The sequence below is a fragment of the Equus asinus genome, chromosome 3 (genome assembly GCF_041296235.1).
Source record: "Equus asinus isolate D_3611 breed Donkey chromosome 3, EquAss-T2T_v2, whole genome shotgun sequence".
Taxonomy (NCBI): Eukaryota; Metazoa; Chordata; class Mammalia; order Perissodactyla; family Equidae; genus Equus; species Equus asinus.
The window spans coordinates 48,250,294-48,272,040 of NC_091792.1; the positions used below are offsets into that span (position 1 = coordinate 48,250,294).

The 21,747-nt window shown below is 33.5% G+C and overlaps 1 protein-coding gene across 4 annotated transcripts in view; it reads right to left on the bottom strand.

Moving 5' to 3' along the window:
- Nucleotides 1–21,747, bottom strand: part of FSTL5 (follistatin like 5) — a 715,161-nt gene that overhangs the window by 656,119 nt on the left and 37,295 nt on the right. For all 4 annotated transcript variants that reach the window (XM_044767022.2, XM_070505002.1, XM_044767023.2 and 1 more), the window contains exon 2: nucleotides 12,156–12,297. In XM_044767022.2, coding sequence (XP_044622957.2) covers nucleotides 12,156–12,281 — 126 coding nt within the window. In that variant the 5' untranslated portion in view covers nucleotides 12,282–12,297. The remainder of the gene's footprint in view (nucleotides 1–12,155; nucleotides 12,298–21,747) is intronic.

Sequence of the window (21,747 nt, forward strand, 5' to 3'; positions counted from 1 at the left end):
TATGAACAAGCTTAGTATGAGTTTTAAAATTTACTCATACATGTCTCTTAAATATCTACAAATTAAAAATGAACTTAAAGGGTAAATACAAGAAATAAAAAAGTCAACAATATTCAAATGATGATATGGAATTGATAAAATGAGAGATATTTGTTGAAGCTATATTAATACTTGCCACATGCCTATGGTACTGACAGGAATACAGAACGCAATAGGAGTGAATATCTTTTACTTTCTTATTTTTCAAAAATGAAATAGTAGTGCATTTTTAAGACTTGTTAAAACTCTAATATAATGTGATAAAGCAAGAGAAATTTTCTCATTACAATAGTTATATGTTCTTTTACTCTTTCTTTTCCTAACTGGAGTTTTAATTCCTTCTTTTCAATGTTATTTCTGCCATTTCTGGTTTGCATATCATTAATCTTCTCAGAGAAGTGAGTTATAGAGATGATATACCAGGGAAATACTGCTTTAGATCTTAAATTGAGTGTGACTGATTAACTTTAGTGGCTCAGAAACTAACTGCAATAGATGAATTCCTAAATTTTTTAATAATGAAATGTCAGTCAAATCAAGATAATGTTTTAGAGATATATATATACTTACATATTATATTACTATAAGTAAACATATATTAAAATATATATTATTGTATATAATTCTATATGTACATATATATAAATATATACACACATATACAAATACATACATAGATATATTCAGGCACATTGTATTAAATATAGCATTATTTTAGTCATATATAATTTATGTTAACCATTATAGCTTATAATTATTGTTTAGTTAAACATTTAAAACTTCCTTCCAAATGTAAAGTCTTTTCATTGTCTTCACATTGTTTTCTATGAACTCACACTAAAGAGGCTAACAGTAACATCAACTAGTGTGAAATTTTACAATGATGATATAAGTATTTCCATGAAATGATTCTGTGTACCTTGGAATATTGAAGAAATTTAAAGCACTTCAAAGAGTGAATAATAAGAAGAAAAAATTTACAAACAATGGGCAAAAACACTTGAACAGATGCTTCACAAAACAAAATTTATGAATAGTACACAAATGAAAAGATGCTCAATGTTTCTAGTCATCAAGAAAGTTCAAATTAAAACTATAATGCTTACCATTCTTCAGAATGCCTAAAATTAAAAGCTGAGAGAATAATAAATGTTGTGAAAAATGTAGAGTAACTAGAAATTTCATTCATTACTTTTGGGAAAGTAAAACTGTACATCTACTTTAGAAAAAGTTCTGTTAGCTTCTCATTTAAAGAAAAATACCTATCCTAAAAACCAGCAATCCATTGCCAGTTATTGACCCAAGGGATATGAAAATATATAACCAAAAAAGACTTGTATAAAAATGTTCATAGAAGCTTTATTCATAAGAGCTCCAACTAGGATTCTATTGACAGGAAATGGATTAAAAAAAACAAAAGAAAACACTGTGGTATATTCATAAGGCAGAATGCTACTCAGCCATAAAAGAGAATGCACTATTGAGACACACAGTAACATAGATGAATCTCAATAACATTATTATGAGTTAAAGAAGTATTACACAAATCTGCACATATGGTATGATCCCATTTACATGAAATTTAGAACAGACAAAACTATACTATGTTGAAAAAATCAAAACATTGGCCACCTCAGAGGGTAGTTTGACAGAGAAGAGGCATGAGGGAATTTTCTTGTGGGATGATGACATTCTATATCTTGATGTAACTGTATTTTGATGTCTGTTGCACAAGTGTACACATTTGTCAGGACTCAAAAAATAAAGACTTAAGATATGAGCTTTCCATTGTATGTAAAAAGTATCTCCAAATAAAAAACTCTAAATAAATATTTAATTCCAGTTAATGATATATACCAAAGCACTTAAGAAATAAGAGTTTAATGTGAATAATATAATTTGAAATAAATAAAAAATAAGATATATTAACACATGGAAAGAGACATGGAGATACATATAAACACACACCTGTGTATGTGAAAATATTTATCTAGGTCTTTATTACATGGGTGTTCACTGTAAAATTCATTCAGATCTGCTAAGTGCTTAAAATATCATCTAAAATTTGAGAAAAAATAAAATACAATGGATACATAATTCCCTTCAAGAATTTCCTAAACCTTCACACAATTAAAGAAAATGTTTATATTACTTCAAAATATGTATTTTTAAAATTCATGTTGCTGCATTTTTGTTTATTTATTTTAGTATTGTCAAAATACTTCTTTTTGTGGGGTCTTTATAGAAGATTTATATAAATTTAATCGAAGCCATACCCTGAGAACTGTATAAACTGGCAAGAATATAAAATTATATTCTTTTGAAACATTATATCATTTGGACCTTCCAATGACTGGCTTTCATTTAATTACTCTAAACCACAGGGTCTTTTCAATAACTGAGGTCATTAAAACATTCATCATAATAAACAATTTTTTAAAATGATTGAGTGATCTCATGGACATCAAAATGATAATTAAAAAAACCACCATGAACAACTCTATGCCCACAAATTTGGTAATTTAGATGATATGGAAGAATTCCTGGAAAGACACAATCTGTCAAAAGTCAGCCAAAAAAGAAATAGAAGATCTGAATAGGTCTATGTCTGTTAATGAAAGTGAATCAATAATTAATAACCTTCCAAAACAGAAAACCCTAGGCCCAGACTGGTTCACTGGTAAATTCTACCAAACTTTTGAAAAAATACATATCAATTCTCTACAATGTCTTCTAGAAGAAATAAGCAGAAGAAATCCTTCTTAACTCATTCTATAAGGCCAGGATTACCCTAATACCAAAAAACGAAAAAGGTATTACAAGAAAAGAAAACTACAGAGCAATATCTTTCATGAACACAGATGCAAAAACCTTCAATAAAATATTAGCAAATTGAATCCAACAATGTATAAAAAGAATTATACTCCATGAACAAATGGGGTTTATCCCAGGTATGAAAACTGGTTCAACATTAAAAAAATAAATTAACGCAATCCATCACATCAATAGGCTCAAGAAGAAAAATCACATGATCATATCAATAGATGCAGAAAAAATATTTGATAAAAGCCAACGCCAATTCAGGACAAAAACTCTCAGCAAACTAGTTTTAGAGGAGAACTTCTTCAACTCGATAAAGAATGTCTAAAAAAAAATCTATAGCTGACATTATACTTAATGGGGAAGAACTAGAAGCTTTCCCATGAAGACAGGGAATAAGGCAAAGATGTCTCCTTTTACTACTCCTTTTCAACAGTATGTTGGAAAGTGTTCAAACTAATACAGTAACACAAGAAAAGAAGATCAAAGGTATACAGATTAGAAAGAAATAAATAAAGCAGTCTTGTTTGTAGACGGCATAATTAACTGTAGAAAATCTGAAAGAATTGACAAAATAACTCCTGGAACTAATAAGTGACTATAGCAAATTTGCAGGATACATGGTTAATATACAAAAGTAAATCGCTTTTATACTAGCAATGAACTAGTGGAATTTGAAATTAAAAATACAATACTATTGACATCAGCACTCCCAAAAATGATATACCTAGGTATAAATGTAACAAAATGTGTACAAGACCTATATGAGGAAAACTACAAAACTATAATGAACAAAATCAAAGAAGAAGTAACTAAATGGGGCGCTATCCTATGTTCATGGATAAGAAGACTCAATATTATCAAGATATCAGGTCTTTCCAACTTGATCTATAGATTCCATACAATCAAAATCGAACTCTCAGTGAGTTATTTTGTGAGTATCCACAAACTAATTTTAAACTTTATCTGGAGAGGCAAAAGACTCCGAATAGCCAATATAATATTAAAGGAGAAGAACAAGGTCGAATGACTGACACTCGTCCACTTAAGTTACAGTAATCAAGAGAGCATGATATTTTGTTAAGTACCTTTTGTATGGTAGGTACTTAAACACTTGTTGAAATAATGAGTGAACATACTTTTTTGTTGATAAAAACTGGACTTGAAGAAAAGTGTTAATTTAGGGAGGCAGAGTGTTCAATGAAAACAGAACTATTCCAGAAAACAGGAAATCTGGATTCTAATCTTAGCTGAGAAACACCTGTGTGATCTTCAACCAGCAACTTCTGCTCTCAGGCCCTCATTTTTCCCATCTGCATTATATTTATTTAAATAAATTGGATATTTTCTACTATCTTTTAGCTCTAAAAAATTAACTCTCAGCTCATATACAGGGGTATTGACGTCATAAATAAGCAGCGAGTAATATTAGTTAAAAATAATACCACTTTTCTTAATTGTGGTTTATATACATAGGGTTTTCATCTCTTAAATATGTTGAATGTCAAGCTCATAAATCAGAATAAATCCTTTCATTTATAATACAAGGCTTTGCTAATTGAATTCAGAAAAGAATTTTAATAATGAAAGATGTACAAAACAACTTATACTTAATTTATACATTGAAGTAGTGAATGCAAATGCTAGCTGGCCAATATATTAATGATTAGATAGAAGGATTTTTATTTCATTCACCTGTTCTTAACCCTTAACCCTTTTTCCTACATTTACATGTTTAGAGTATCCACTTTGAACCCTGTAAAAAATAATCACAGCTATATTTTATTTTTTGAGTAGGAAGTAGCATAAAGTGCTTAACCAGTGGCAGATTTGGGTGTGTTAATAGTTTGTTTTTCTTTAGCAAACTGATATGATCTAGCAACATCCTTTCTACAGAAATGGTGAGAAAAGACAGCTAGATCTAAAGATAAGAAAGCTTTGGAATTCAATCAAAAGAAATGAACAGCAACGACAAACTTATTTAATGGCACCTAGATCCTATTATTCTGGTGCTTCTTGATCAGTAAAAAGATGAATGAGTGTTAAGGGGAACAGCGATAAAGTGATTTTTTTTCCAACTAAAAGATGTCCTTAGTTTAAAAGATATTATCTTTCAAAAGAAGATAATTATTTTTAATTATTGAGTTGGGTAGGAGGAAGCATTATGACTCATGTCACTTGAAAATCCATACCAAAGTGGTAGAAAACATCCTATGTGCCCAAGGTCGGTGCATAAGTGGAGTTTTCTGGAATCCTGACAAACTTTGCTCTAATGTACTATGCAAATTTGAGTACTTTGTTATATTTTGTTGAATAAGTGTAAATAGAATGCTAATGCATCACATTTTTAACATTTCAAAACTTCAAATATTCAATGGAAAGCAGATTTATTTTTTCAAGTCATAGCTACTTTTAAAGCTTTACAAAAAATATTTTAATGTAAGGTGACAGAGGTGTGAAGGAGCAACCTTTGTGCATACCATCCTACACATCTATAATAATAGTACTGCTTTGAGAATTCATTCTCAAAGGGATCAAATGTCAATTTTCCATAGTAGGGTCTTATCTTGAGAATTTTAAAAGTCAGATAAATCCCTTTATTGATTTATTTTTGTTAAGCAAAGCAATTCAGTCCACCGCATCTCATTTTTCCCCAGATTAGCAAATATACCCTGGTTTGAAGGGATAAACATGCAAGCAACACATCCAAAGGCCAACAAAACATTTTTTTTCCCTTAAAGTTCTAGAAAGGACAGAGTACAAGGTAGGATGAAGTTATAAGCATGTATTCGGTTTTCAAATCAACTTTGAAACACACACAGCATTGGTTTTGGCATTAGGCAGGTATATTTGATGGCAACTCTGACCTCCTGTTAGAGGTGCTACTCTCAATGTATATTGGGAAACAGTCCTTGATGGTCTCTGTGTTTCTGTATATCTTGTGAGTGAGACCCTAGCTGGCATTTGTTCTTAAGCATCTATTTAAGCATGTTTGTATGGCAAGCGGCCTTGGAACATGGAGATAATGTCTCCTTCTGGAGCAAAGGGCAAGTGTGTTTACAGCTGGAGAAGACAGAGATTATATCTTTTCAGAGCAAAGGTCAGGAATACTTACTGTCTAGTATAACAAAGATAATGTCTTCCTTTGGTGCAAAGAACAGTCAAGTTTACGGCCCATACAGTAGATCTAGTCTGCTTCAACTCATAGATCTTTTCATGTAACATACCCTACAGTGTGTGCTGGTGCAACCTGGATCTCTTTCCATTGCCCTGTGGAAAGTAGGCTCCAGGAACTAGCTCAGTTAATACCAGAATTTCATTTCTCAGAAAACGTATCTCCAAAATGTTCTTATTTTTCAAACAATTTATTTGATTCGAAAAATATCTGGTATTCATTAATAATATTTACCCCTTAGCATATATATGGAATAAATATACCAATATATATTAACTACTCTATTCCTTAAGATTTAATTAATTAAATATTTGACGATTACTCCCTCACTGTGCTCATTGCCACCATTTTTGCTTTTAGATGGTGGTCCAAATTGCTTCCTGACCTCTGCAAAATAGGTTAACATTTTAAAACGCCTTTCCTTGAATATGTTACTAGCAGTCAGATATTTCCGACGGAATGGCACAGTTTGTCCTCAATCAAGAAATAATGCTCCTGGGTTTGCCTGAAGGTTTCCAGCCTCTAAGTAGTCAGGGTTTTGATGTGTTGTTTAATGTTTGTCTCCTTCCCTAGAGTTCTCTCCTGCCACTCTTTGCCTATCCACATCGATCATTCTTTTAATGCCAAAAGTAAAAAAAAAAACCACCTCCCACAAATGGCTTCTTTGAATTATACTGTATTCCAGTGCATAGTAACATTCTCTGGACTTAGTAAGTTATGCAAACTGTATGTCCCATTTGCATAGTAACTACTCTCATAGACGTTTTGAGTAAGGAGGTAAAGGAATCCTAAGGCAATTTTGGTTTGCAGGAGCAGTTCTGCACTATGAAGCTGGACATAGCATTCTCTGGTCACATAAAGATGTAAGCACTTTAAGGTCTTTAAATGGTCCCACTAGGTATACTCAAAGAGCACTCCTGCTGTCTTTGTAAGATCGTCCCTCAAGCCTGACTTTGATCATCATTGTCAGCAAACAATACAGCAGTATGATCAGTTCTGTAGGTAAGAAAAGGGATGTAAGATATGGTCCTGATCCTAATAGGATTTACAGTCAACCAATTAGGGTATACAGTAACATGCTAACCCCAACCCAAGCATATTACAGGGTTATAAATATAATAAGAGGTTGAATTGTGATGGGAAATTATGAACCAGCAAGGTAAGAAGTAGAGAAAAGAAATAATGGAGAAAAGAGAGTAAGAAAAGACCAAAGAGCAGAAATGAACAGGAAGCTAAGATAGTAGAGAAAATGGAGCCCAGGATTTGCAGTTAAGTCATATGAGTTGAAGTTCTAGTTCTGTCTTTATTGGTGAAGATAGACTATGGTTATGCTGGGATAACAAATAACTCTCAAATCTCAGTGGTTTAGAACAAAAGTTTTTTTTCCCCTCATTTCACATTTCAAGACAAACGCTAACTGCCTGGGTGTTTTACTCATCCTAGTTGTTTAGACACTTGGGATGATTAAGTAGTCACCACCTTGAACAGATGCTGCTTGCCATGCTAGAGGAGAAAGAGAATTCTGGAAGATTTTACAATTGTAATCAAATGTTCAGACCAGAGGCATTCAATGGCACTTCTCACAACTCATTGGCCAGAACTAGACACATAATCCCATCCATCCACAAAGGGACCAAGACATGACCTTGCTACCATGTGATCAAGATGGGGAAAGAATATGAAATATATGGCACACAGGCCAAATTACTACAAAAAGTACTCATTGTGTAACCTGCATTAAGTTATTTAGACTCTGTGTACTAAGTCTTAAACCCTGCTTTCTAACTTTCTAGGTATGTGATACTAAACATTTGTGGACTCCAGCAATAAAACCAGTTACCACATGAGAATATTCATGTAATTAAATGACCCAGTGTATAGAATAAAGCTAACAGAGTACTTGGTATACGGTCAATGCCTGGTGACACTGTTACATTCTGTATGGGCTGCTCTGAACACACCAATTCTGGAGACTGGCTCAAAATTTGGGAAACATCAAGGAACTTTCTCACAAATGCACATGGCCATCAATAGTCACTACAATCTGCTCGACGCCCAGCTACAGACAGCAGCTAATGTGGTACCTATTGCTTCCTAGTGAGTCTTCACTGGGAGACTGGCCTAAACCAGGGCTACTGCAACCTTCAGGAGAAGACACTCATTTGAGTCTGGCCAAGAAATAGGTATGGGAATACCATGGTTGTGCTTATGCAGGGGCAGGAGGAGCAACCTGAAAGAACATCAGATGTTTCTCCTTGAGGTCAGTGTCACGTTGGTTCACTACTATCGTCACATTTATTTTTTTCTAGTCCTTTTCCCCCATCACTGGCCTACCTTTGCTTTTATCTCCTCTTATTGATCTCACTGATTCTGTCTGTTCCCCTCGCTTGTCCTTAGGAAAGTTATTTTACTTCTCTGGGCTTTAAGAATATCATTTGGATAAATGGGAATAATATTCCCTGCATCTCAGGATTATTGTAGAATTAAATTATAACAATTAATGTATATGAAAGCAGGTAGCACAATATAACTGTGCAATTTTTATTTTAAAGTAGTAAATAAAAGACCCACTTTTTGGATTCGAATTTGGTAATTGTATTTTACGTGTCTAAAGTGCTAACGGATTCTTCCATTTCATGTTCCATAAACGCTTGTCAGATAAATACATCGGATGAAACGTGATGAGCTCCCTTAGACACATAATGTGGACTATAATTAAGATTTGTATAATTAGTATTATGGATTTATGTGTTACTCATTTCTTTTTCCCTGAGGAAGATTTACCCTGAGCTAACATCTGTGCCAATCTTCTTCTATTTTGTATTCGGGTTGCTGCCACATAAGCCTGATGAGCAGTATAGGTCTGTGCCTGGGAGTCAAACCCACAAACCCAGACTGCCAAAGCAGAGCATGCTGAACTTAACAACTATGCCATGGGGCCAGCTTTGTGTTATTCATTTTTATCTTGAGACACAGAAAAATATATTTTCAATCGCATTTATATGTACACACAGTTTTAAATGACATACGTATGTTTGTATATAATTATATTTAGATCTACCATATTTCCATGTAATCTGACCAAAAAAAGTCTCACATTCCACTTTTTGCTCCCAAAACGGGATTCATTATAGAATTGAAACACAAATATTTAGTAAAAATGAGTTCTATACACATATTTGTTCAAATTCAAAGTACTGACCCTTCTCTGGGGAAATGTGGAAAAGGGCTAGTCAGAATTCAAAATCTATTGTATCTAATATTTATTTTATAGTTTTCTAGTCAATAACTAATATTTAATATTAGTGAAACCTAATCCAAATAGAAAATCTCCTTATCCATTTCCTCAGTCTTAGAGAAATATATTTATATTCTTTGCAATTTAAATAAAACTACGTAGGTTAAAAAATAACAAATAAGAGGAAATTAATTTATGCAATGCTATCAAGATACTTCAGTTTAAAAACTTCATTAAGTATTACTGTGTTTATTTTACTCTGATAAAATGACAGAAAGGGAAATTATACCTATTTATTTTATTACTAATTATAATTAACTATATAATACAATTATATATATATATATCATCTTGATTTCAGTCTTATTCTAGTCAGCAGATGGAGTCATTTATTCCACATATATTTGTTGGATGTTTACCATGTGTCAAATACTGTTCTTGGTGCTGCTGTAAACCAAGGCGAATAGTAGCTTACACCACATTGGAAGGAAATAGTTGACAAACTAATACATAAGAGAAATATATATCTTGACAAATCGTGATGAGTTCTATGGATGAGAATAAATCAAAAAGGGGAGCTAGGGAATGTATATGGTTGTTTCCTCTTCAATTAGGGTTTGGGAGAGCCTCACCAATGAAGTAGCATATGAGCCTAACTGGAATAGAAATCAGTGGAAAAAAGATGACCAGATAACTATTCTTGGGATCCTAATAATGACCAGATAACTATTCCTGGGATCCGAATTATGGCTGACATAAACAAAAATAAAGCCTATAATGAGATTAATCTTCAAGGTCTTGGGGAAGGAATGGTGGTCTAGTGGGAGGTTGACAGTAAGTGGAAAGTATCTGGTGGGGCATTTGCAGGGACTTAAACAACTCAGGGTACTTCTTTACTCCTGTCAAATACACTCTTTCATGCACACACACACATACACTCACTCACAAAATGCCTTTTATAGCTTAATTTCACCTCTGTCCCAAGTCATTTGAAAATTAGATGTTACCATGACATTCTCTGCCTCTCTGCTTTTAAATACCAGCAATCACGTATTACTTCTAACTATTAGTAAAGACTCACAGAGATGGAAAAGATTGGGAGATGACTGATCATTTTTGGTGGGTATTAATGTTTCTAAAACAGGTTTAACTCATCGTGTTGTTTCTTTTCTTTAAAGGTTTAATAAATCTCACAGCAATGCATGATAAGCAATTCATCTCCAACATCGAAATTTAATTCAAAATTGTTTATAAATGTACATTAACACATAAAAACCTGTGGTATTATATTGAGCAGAGGAACAATCAAAAAAGCATAATCACGCAATCTACCTGTCATTTTTCTGCAATCGATTCAATTAGACACTATCGACTGTGTTCATGGCACCAGGAAAGAAATGATTAAAAGCATAGTTTCTGACCTCGAGACACATAACTTAGGGTAGACAAACAGCAAAGAATAAGTATTCACTGGATTTTTAACAGTATGAGCCAATATGTTGTATTAATAATGCGTTTTGAGAGTCTTCATAAAGAAAGTATTATTTCTAAGCTTTGGGCTGAGATAAAATTGAATGTTAGTCATGAGGTAGGGGACACAAACAATAATTGAAAGATAGTGGAACAAGGCCAATTCTCCAATTGCATTTACCCAGATTAGAAACTTTAAGAACTTATTTACTTTTATAAGTGACTGAATTTCTACAGTTATTTTTGACATTGAAGTATATTTTTATATTTTACTTATTTTCTTTTTTCTGGTTATCAAACCTATCCTGCATGTTATCACTAGGTAACTAATATATTTAATAACCATTACATTCAGAAAATCTCAATATTTCTAAGAATTTTGATTTCTCATCTATAAAATGAAAATAGGTACATCTTCATATGATTATTTTGAAGATTAAATAAAATAATACATTTAGGGGCTTAGCCTAGTGTCTGGCACATAAAAATCCCAATAAAAGTTAGCTATTTTATCAAAATACTACAATATTATGAAAGGGTTTCAGCAAAAATATATGCGATGTAAATGCCAATAGCATGTATTGAACATATGGGAGAAAATAAATATATTCATTTTTTTCAAAAGCATTTTTTAAAGATAAGAAGCATAAGAAATTTCAAAATATATGTTTTTTCCCATAATCAGCATATTATATTTTATCTTTTTTCTAACCAAACCAAAACATATTATAAACTTCTATTTGGATAAAAAGTTGCTTGAGTATGTTGTTTGCAGTATCATGATCTATTATTAAAATAAAAGCAGTAGCTTAATCTATTAAAAGTATGTAATATATATAATTTATAGTATGCCTAAATGTCAAATTATTTTATACTTGAAAATACTTAACATAAAGAAGTGAAGTATTTCACCAATATTAGACAACTCAAAATTATGATTTTTGATGAAATTAGTGTTTCATGATTTCTACAAAAACTAATACTTTGCCAACCTATATATCTCCAGATGGTATAGACATCCTTTCTGTGTATCTTTATGGCAAGTTTAAGAATTTAACACTTCTGTTTTAGTTTAAAATATTGCAAACCAATGGAAATAATAGAAACTACCTGATTGATTAGATCGTAACGTATTGTCTTATTTTTACACATCCATTGCTATTGCTTCATGTAAACTTCGATTTTTTTTAATGAGCTATCTCTATATTTGTCAAGAAGTATTTAATTCCTAAAATTGTAAATTTCCAAAATTACTACCATTTCATGTTTTAAAATTTGCATTTTCTATTTAGAAATTACATTCTGACAGCATATCCTACAATAAGTGCTCCTAAGTGAATAATAAACCAGATAACTAATAGTTTAGTCTATCACTGCTAGGCACTGTGAGAAAATTCAGAATCGTGACTGTACCTTGTGTCGCAATCTTATTAGAGGTTGATAGGATTTAAGGCCAAACCCGGCTTCTTTGGTCGGCCTTCCTTCTGACCCCAGAAAAACGAATCCAAGAACCAAAATAGCTGACCAGCACTTAAACATCCTTATTGCTTTTCACCTGTGAAAATTAACATTAAAAGCAATCAGAAAAAGGCATTATGTATTTAAGAAATGTATCAAGAAATATTTACTAGCACAAAGAAGTCTTCATAGATGTAATCAAAACTTGCTGGCAATTGCCAAATGAATCCATAATAGACAAACATCTGCAAATAAGATTATGATACCCTTGATCATAACAAATACTGTTTTGTTTTTAACTCAGCAAGCCTTACACAACATTAATAAATAGAAATATAGAGGACAACAAAAATATATTGAGGAAAAGATTAATAAAAACAGGTTGAAAGAAAATAAAAAAAAGAAAACATTAAACCAAATCTAATTTTTTTTTTTTTTGAGAAAGATTAGCCCTGAGCTAACTACTGCCAATCCTCCTCTTTTTGCTGAGGAAGACTGGCCCTGAGCCAACATTCACACCCATCTTCCTCTACTTTATAGTGGGACGCCTACCACAGCATGGCTTTTTGCCAAGCAGTGCCATGTCCCCACCCGGGATCCGAACCGGTGAACCCTGGGCTGCAGAGAAGCAGAATGTGTAAACTTAACTGCTGTGACACATGGCCGGCCCAATATCTAATTTTTGAAGCACCTGTGTAGAATATAATTATCAACATATTTATAAATCTTGAATTCCTCTTTAAGTATGTTTGATGAATAATGCTTAATAAACTATAGCTATTATAATTCACTGGTAAAGATTGGTGAGAGGTTGATAAACTAGCCTTCTATGGTAGGTACTTAAACTGAGGTACAACAGAAATTATGCAGATGGGTTATATTGAGTTATGGATGCATTTTCCCAATAGTATCTGAAAGGCACTTCCTAGAAAATTGCTTTATAAGTGCTTTAAACTAAAATTCCTAAGACTCTTTCCACTGCTTTATGTTTTTGGATATATCAGAAAAATTGTAAAATGGCATAAATTTATTATTATATGAATGCTAAGTCCTTTCCCAAACAAACAAATCTATGCTTTGCATTCAACTATATTCCACTTGACCACTGTCACCAACACATCTCCGTCCCTATTGTGACAACATAGGAGTTCTTTATCCTCCTAAGCTAATCTGTACATCTTACTTCTTGAGAAGCTTAACCAATTGATTGACCCTACTATTTACTGTATTTTAAACTCTCTCTCAGTTATTTTCTTCCATCCTAAACGTACCCAAATCACCCATGTTTGAAGATAATTTCTTTCCTCTACTTTGTAAATTTTCTGAAAGAGTCGTACATCTCATTCTATTCATTTTCTGACCCTAGCCCACTTCAATCATGTTTCTAGTCTCATCACTCTTTAAAAATAACATTTCTTTTTTCAAGAAATGGCTTCCTTACTTGGTGTCTATGATCTCTCTCTTCTGTTTCTGTAGGATTTGTGAAAACTACTTCTCAGTCCTTTTGCAAGTTCATCCTACTCCTTTGCCACGACATATTATATTTTATCCAATCTCATTGCTAGCCACTTTCCTACTCCATTCACTCAGCCTGGTTACTTCAACATTGTGTATGGTTTTAAATATATGTATTCTTTCCATCCAAACTCCAGATTGGTATAGCCAGCCTACTTAACATCTCCACCTTCGTGTTTTGAAAGCGACTCCTCATAGTATACAAACCCCCACATATCAAGTCACTCTTCCCCAGATTTTCATTCATCCATTTACTCAAGCAGGAAACACAGGAGACATCCTTGACATCTTTATTCCCCTGAACTTTCATATTAAATCTATCACTAAGTTCTGTTACTTCTACCTTCAAAATATATCTCCCAAACATGAGTTCCTTTCCAAATCTACTGTCACGACTCCAGTTCAAGCCATCAGCACTAGTTCTTCCCTAAGCTGCCCCAATCACATCTTTACTGGTCTTCCAGATTTGTGCATGTGCACCTTCAATCCATGCCATAAGGATCACATCAAATCCAAACATCATGATGTAATTGCCCTTGCTAATAATTTGAGGATATACTCATTTACCCTGAACATAAAAAAAAAAAAGATCACTGACATAGCCTACAAGTTCCCACAGAGTCTAGGTTCTGCATATCTTTCTCTTCTTCTCAATTTCTCTTCTTCTCTCCTGCCACACTATTTTTTCTTCTTTTTGCTTGAGGAAGATTGTTCCTGAGCTAATATGTACTAATGTTCCTCTATTTTGTATGTGGGAAGCCGCCACAGCATGGCTTGATGAGTGCTGTGTAGGTCCGTGCCTGGGATCCAAACCAGTGAATCCTGGGCTGCTGGAGCAGGGCACCCAAAGTTAACCAGTGTACCACTGGGCCAGCCCCTGGCCACACTAATTTTTGTTGAGTTCTTTGAACTTCTTTTGTCCATTCCTACTACAACGCTTTTGTACACTATTTCCTCCACTTGAAATATACTACTTTTTCCCCCATTTATCACCCAAGGACATGCCAAACATATCCTTTAAGAATCCTTCCCCATAACACCAAGTGTGAGTTACATTTCTTAGTTAATTCACTCTCATAGATCAATTTTCCTTCATTTCAGGGCATCTTCTTTAAATTATACATCATTAATATGATTTCTTGAATAATGTTGGCCTTCTTCACCAGATTATATAACTGTCTTCTCCTTCAAACTTCATGAATACAGGGATCTGGGGTGTGTTTTTCCTGTTTTTATTTTTTTTTCAGTATGATATCATCTGGAACTAGCAAATTGCCTGGCACCTACTAGACATTAAATGAATGTCATCCCACATTCAAGGGTAAAAGAAAGATCGTGTTTTCCTAAATCCTGACAGCATTGAATACAATTCCTATTTCCACTACTGCTACAAAACATCTGAAAACTAACCTGAGAAAACTAAATATTTTCATTTGCAATCCATCCCTTTGCTGTCATTTTGATGTATAGGCTAATCTTTCTCTCAGAGGTAAATATTTGTTTATAAGACAACTGGATGGAATATTTTAAATCCAACATAGAGCCCAAGAATAAAGCAAACAGGATCAGTTCAGAGGAAGGGATATTTTCTCATGGCTCTGAATACTAGTCTCATTCTGTTGTCAATCAGGAGAGGGAGGGTAGAGGCATGGCAACAACCCTGTCCCTCATAACTCTGGGTAGAGGTGAGGCCATCCATTTCCTAAAAGTACTCATTTAAGGGTTTCTCTTTCTCTCTCCTCTGTCTTTTCCCCTCCCTCTCTCCCTCTCTCTCTTTCTGTTTCTTTCTCTTTCTCTCTCTCTCTCTGTCACACACACACCACACATATTCCACATGGCTGCAAATATTTCATATACTATAAAACATAGAGCAAATGAATAATTAACTTTTAATAAATGACCAAAATTCTCATAAATCTTGGGTGAATAAATTTCCACACATTGATAATTAGATCAGCAATCTCTTGAAATATTTTCTCTGCCAAAAGACAATAGGATAGGAATATCTGCTTTAAGAAATTCCATTAAAAGCTGATAAAAATAAGTCGGCATGTAAGTCTTCAGCTCAATGCATGCAACTGATTTGCACTATTTTAATCTACTTCTCTAATATTATTAACCATGATGAAATTTTTTTAATTGATAGCCCTGTGGTTTTCAAGTTTAAAATTTCTTAATAATACCAAGTTGTACAAAAATATAAGTAGAAATGCTTTATCTTGGCAAAAGTTATCATACAACTGGAGTGATTTACTTGGCATCACAGATAAAGTGAAACAGAACTAATATTAAAAGTCAGATAACTTTTTTTAGGAGAACTCTGATTTCTGTTACAGATAGGTATCTGAGCTCAGCAGTGCAGTATTAGACAAGACAAAGGACAAAGACTGGTTTCTGTGTTTATCATCTGTGAATGGCTACTTGTAAGAGTTTATTACTAAGAAAAACAATTGAATCCAATTATTTAGCTATGAAATAGCAACTTAAACAAAAAGATGGCTCGTCTTGATGGATGCTGAGAAAATAATTATCATCTTCTTATTTTTCTTCAGCTGCAGATTCCAAATATGTCATTATTATATCTTTAAAAGTTCATTCATCCAGAAGCTGTTCTGGAAATTGTTTGTAAATCAGCAGTAATCGATCCCATGATATACTGACTCGCAATCTCATGTTCTCAGCATAGCAACTCTGACAACCTGTTAGGTTTTCATAATTAATTGGCAGTTTGTTGACAGCTCAGTAAGAACACTGAAAAGCAAGTGACTAAAACAAACCAGCTGGAACAGATTGTGCAATGATGATCCTATGGCTTTTCCCTGTAACCTCAACATTTATATGGAGGCACCAGAAGACGACCTCATTACTAACCAAGAGAAAACAAAACTCATACGTATCTAAAAAGTATTTGCCTAACATTGGATTTAACAAAGTTAGACTTGAAAATGGTAAGAGGCATGGACAGACGTTTCTTTTCTTCAAAGAATAATATTTTTCTCTGAATCAAACTATTCTTTTCACCATATGGCATAACATGCCGTATTGCTTATGGTGGTAGGATTTAGAGTCGTTACATTATTTAGTAGACTCAAATTTGAGGGATTTTGATTTGTTTACACATTCTCTAGAGTCTCACTTCTAATCACTTAGGAAAACGAACAAAGAATGTTAAAGTATTGCATTAGGAACAAAATGCAGCATTTGAGATGGGGAAGGAGACTGTGGTATCCTGTCTACGAATGAAAAGAATGGCAAGGTGAAGCAAATGTCCATCATTATCAAATGTTACAGAGACATCAAGTATCCTGAGAGTTTCACCCGGAGTGCCCTCACTGTCTTTCACTCCATCCTGGAAAACTACTATAGGCCTTCAAGAGAAAGTTCCAGTCCCTTCCTTTGTGAAAACTTCCCTGTCAATTTCACAGGGGCTTTGACTCTCTCTGCTGCAATTTTGACATGTCTCGCTCATGTATCTTTTCACCTTTTCATAAATAGTTATTGATTAAAGAAAGGATAATATCCTTATATGGATTAAAAAAAGAAGTACATTAGGGGCTGGCCCAGTGGCCTGATGGTTAAGTTCAAGCCCTCTGCTTCTGTGGCCTGGGGTTTTCAGTTCGGATCCCAGGCACAGACCTACACATCTCTCATCAAGCCATGCTATGATGACTCCACATACAAAATAGAGGAAGACTAGCACAGATGTTCAGTCAGGGCCAATCTTCTTCATCAAAAAAAAAAGAAGAAGAAGAAGAAGAAGAAGTACACTAAACTGGCTCTGTCACAATCTAGCAAGTTTCTTAATTTCCACAGACCTCTCTTCACTCTGTTCTATAACAGGAAGGTGGCCTAAATGATCACTAGTGCCTTTTCCCTTTTGGTATCCTATAATTCTGTAAGACAGGAAAACTGACTGCTAGATTACCCTGTGTCATACTGATTAAGCTAAGCAAAACCGATTGCATTACTTGGGCCCCATATGTAAGAAGAAATTTAAGACCCTATATAGTCTAGCACCTGTACAAGATTATTCCTTCTGAGTACATTTATTGATTTGGAGAGGATATGGGAAAGAACAGGTTTGAGAGAGAAAATTATGATTCCTTTTCTGAGATGCCTTTTGGGAGTCCAACTGGAGATATTATATAGGCCTTGAGACATAGGAACCTGGAATTCAGCAAAGAGGTATGGACTAGAAATACATGTTCAGATTCTTAACATTTATATGTTATCTAATCTAGGCATGAGATGGGAAGACCTTAGAGAGGAGAAGAGGTCTAAAGGCTAAGCCTTCAGGCAAGTTTAGCTAAAATAAACAAATAAATGCTTCTAAGGGGTAGCAAAAATGAAAATAGTAAAATGGTAATTTCAGAAAAAATGATAGAAAATTTTCTTTGGAATGAAATAACTGGAAGCCACAACTCTGATCATCATTGGATATGGTATATTTTTATTGGTTGGCTTGTTTATTCTCTGTATCCAACCAGAATGTTAGCTCCATAAAGACAGGACTTTGTTAATCACTTGTATGAATTAGAGCAGTACCTGGCATATACCATGAACTCAATAAATATGTTTTGGATAAATAAATGAATGAATAAATTAATGGTGATAAGTAATTAATTTGAAATAGTAGGTATACATTAACAGATTCTTAATATTCTTTATGTAATGGAAAATATTCATTAAAACTGACTATGAAATCAATCTAGAAATCAAGTTGCAGTTATGACGAAAAGCTTTTCTTTTACACCAAGATCAAAACCAGGCTTTCAATGGGAAGTTCCCTTGGAAAAGCCTCCCTTCTTAAGGATGGACAATCTTTTCATTCCTCAGCCCAGCTGATATTGAAGGACCACAGAGACTTCTTTTACACCCATGAGGCAAGTCTGTTGTAAGAACTATTTTCATCTTTTGACCCACTTTAACTTCACACCCACTACTTTGAACTATGTGATTGAGTTCAAATGTAATATTTCTCTTAGGAAAAAACACTCTCCAAAGAATCCAGTTTTCTTATGGGCAGTGAATTCTCTCCATCCAGCAATGGATTCTCCTTATCAGAGCAAAGGACCCTCCCAAACATTGTACTGTCTTCAAATACTCATTCTAATAATCATCATTTGAAAACAAAACCAAACAAAAATTAAGAGTCACTGCCTGCATGTTGTATAACCATAAGAGAGAGCAACAAAGGAGAAACAGATCATATACATCCTACTAGACATACTGGGGTAGTAATTTGTGGTATTTAATTATCCAAAATATTTTCTGAAGGTATTATTGCTTATATTGAGCTAGTATATAAAAAAAAAGAAACTGATCAAGTGTTCATGTTTAGAAGGCTGGCTATAGTCACAACTGGTATCTGAACTCAAGGTTGATGCCAATCAAATTTGGCCCATAGTTCAGTCATAATTCTACCTTAAGACACACATAATGATGCAGATATAAAGAGACAGCACATACAAGAAGTAGCCATAGGGAGAAAAACAACTAATTATTCAGACTGAATGCTACTGGAAGAGAGAATCTTTCACTTACATTCACGTTAGATAAGGTAAGAGCAGAAACAGGATAAACAAATGCGGGTATAACAACAGAGCAACAGCTATGTGATGTTGATGTTGAGACTGCATTGCTAAGGGTCTCTCAACAGCACATGGAAACACCAGCGAACATGGAAATTGCCTCAGTTCTTAATTCTATGTTTTATTGGTTCATACTGTGAAAGGGGCCAAAACTCTTCAATATAATGCTCTATGTTGAACGACTATAACACATACACTTTTTTCTTAACAGCTTGGATAAGAATAGAATTATAAGCGCTAAATAATGAGAATTACGATCATGAAATTAATTTAACTGTTTCAAAGAAAAAGGAACTTTTATTTCAATGACATCTGAATCATTAATTTGGATGAACAAAACTGTCGAGGCTCTAATCAATTATACCTTTCAATAGCCAGCTTAATTTGAAGCTGAAAGAAGCAGCTAAATATAGAGAAAATATATTCATCGCCATTTTAGAGGCACTGCAGTGTAAAATGTATAATTTAAGCTTGCATTAAGAGAAAGTATACACACTGAAATCCATTTAATTTTTTTAAAAGATGCATGCACTCTGCTTCAAACAAACGAAAATTCCACGTCATGAAGAGCATGTTAGGTTGTAAATATTTGTTTTCCAAAACCATCTCTGCTTTGTAAATCTGTTTATGCTGCAGTTATATTAACCCCGCTCATGCACTAAAACATTTTTTAAAGTAAAATATTAAGAACAACATAAAACACAGGATAACAGAACTGAAAAACACATTAGAGACCTAGCGTAACCCTTTCTTTTCCTAAGTGAGGAAAACGAGACCAATGAGAATAACAGGTGTGCTCACGAGGAAAGTAGAGGTGGGCCTAGGATACAGCTGTCTTGATTCCAGATACAGTATTTTTGTTTTAAATACTTCAACACGCCTGACTAGAATCCATTCATTCTGCAAAGAAGGGGCACGCATGTACAAATGCTTTAGTGTCTAAGGCACTGTTTGGAAGCTCTATCTCTGTGAGCCCAAACAACTTGGTATTTGCGATTCAGTAGGGTTTCCGAATGCCAACTGAAAGGACATCAGAGTCACCATCTCTACAGAATCATATAGTTTAGGGAGAATTTTTGGAAAATGTTTTGGTTTTACATTTGTTCCATCTCAGTGATCTTCACTGGGAAGACGGTTATATATAGTTATGGTTAAAGTTATATATAGATGGTTACAGTTATGCTTATATAACTGTAGTTATATAGTAGTTTTATATATTATATATAAGTATATTTATTCATATAAATATATAAAGATTTATATATAAATACATGTAAAACATATATATGTTTATATTTGTATATATATAAAACTGGTGGTGGATATAGTTATATAATCATATAAATGTTTATAGTTATAGTTATATAGAGATGGTTATATATTGTACAGGTTATATATTTTTTAAAGCATCTTTGACAAATGTGAAACAGAATACAACTTTGGGTCTAGCTGACTTAACCAAGGAATTTCATTAAATTGTATAACTGTACAATAGGCTGGACTTCAAATTGTATACACTGGTGCCTCAAACTTGGGCAGAAAAGATAACACAACACACAGCGACTCATATTCAACTTCCCAAAGAAGTCCCTAGACTTGACTTTATAATGCTTTCATGATTCGATAGTTAAAAGATGCATTATGTTTAGCCTGAAATTAAATTAATTTCATAGGTCCATTTTGATGATGACTTTCAATAGATAGTATTAAAAAATAAACTTTATTCAATTCTTCGTATACAGTTTATTAAATCATCTGCTGTCAGTTTCTTCTTCACAATGCATAAACTGAGTTCTTTTAAGATACATTTGATCTTAACATTCTAGATTGTATATGATGATATGCACACATAATGGACCATCAGTCTCTCACGTTGCTGAAAGCTGCAGTGTGTAACACGGTGGAAAATGACTGGTTAAAATCATGTTCTAATATGGCCAGGATAATGTGATATAGCTCAGTGTGCTGCACTTAGCTTTTCTCTACTGTATGTCCACCTGGCTACTGTGTGACAAGGTCAAAAAAAGAAGTGACTGCAATATTCTTCCTATATTTTTGTATGCAATTTATTTCACATGTTGAATTTGAGTTGCAGCTTATTTTCACAGAAACCTGAGGTCTAACAGGCACTTTTTCTTCCTATGGGTTACAGTTCTCAACCCACTGTAACCCAGTTTATCCCAACCAGTCGATTGAAATGGCTGTTAGAGAGGTGACCGCTTTTACTTGGTCTTTTCTCTCTTTAGCTTCAATCACACAGTATTCTCATGATTTCATTTTGAAGTCTTTTTTTGTACTTTCCATCACTCACTTATCTCTTAAAGCTGATATACCACAGTTTAGTATGTTAAATTCATAAAGGAAAAATTTAATCAGAATGATAAAGTTCACTTTTTTCTTTGTCTGTCTATTTCCAGTAATATATTCAAGAAAAACTTAAA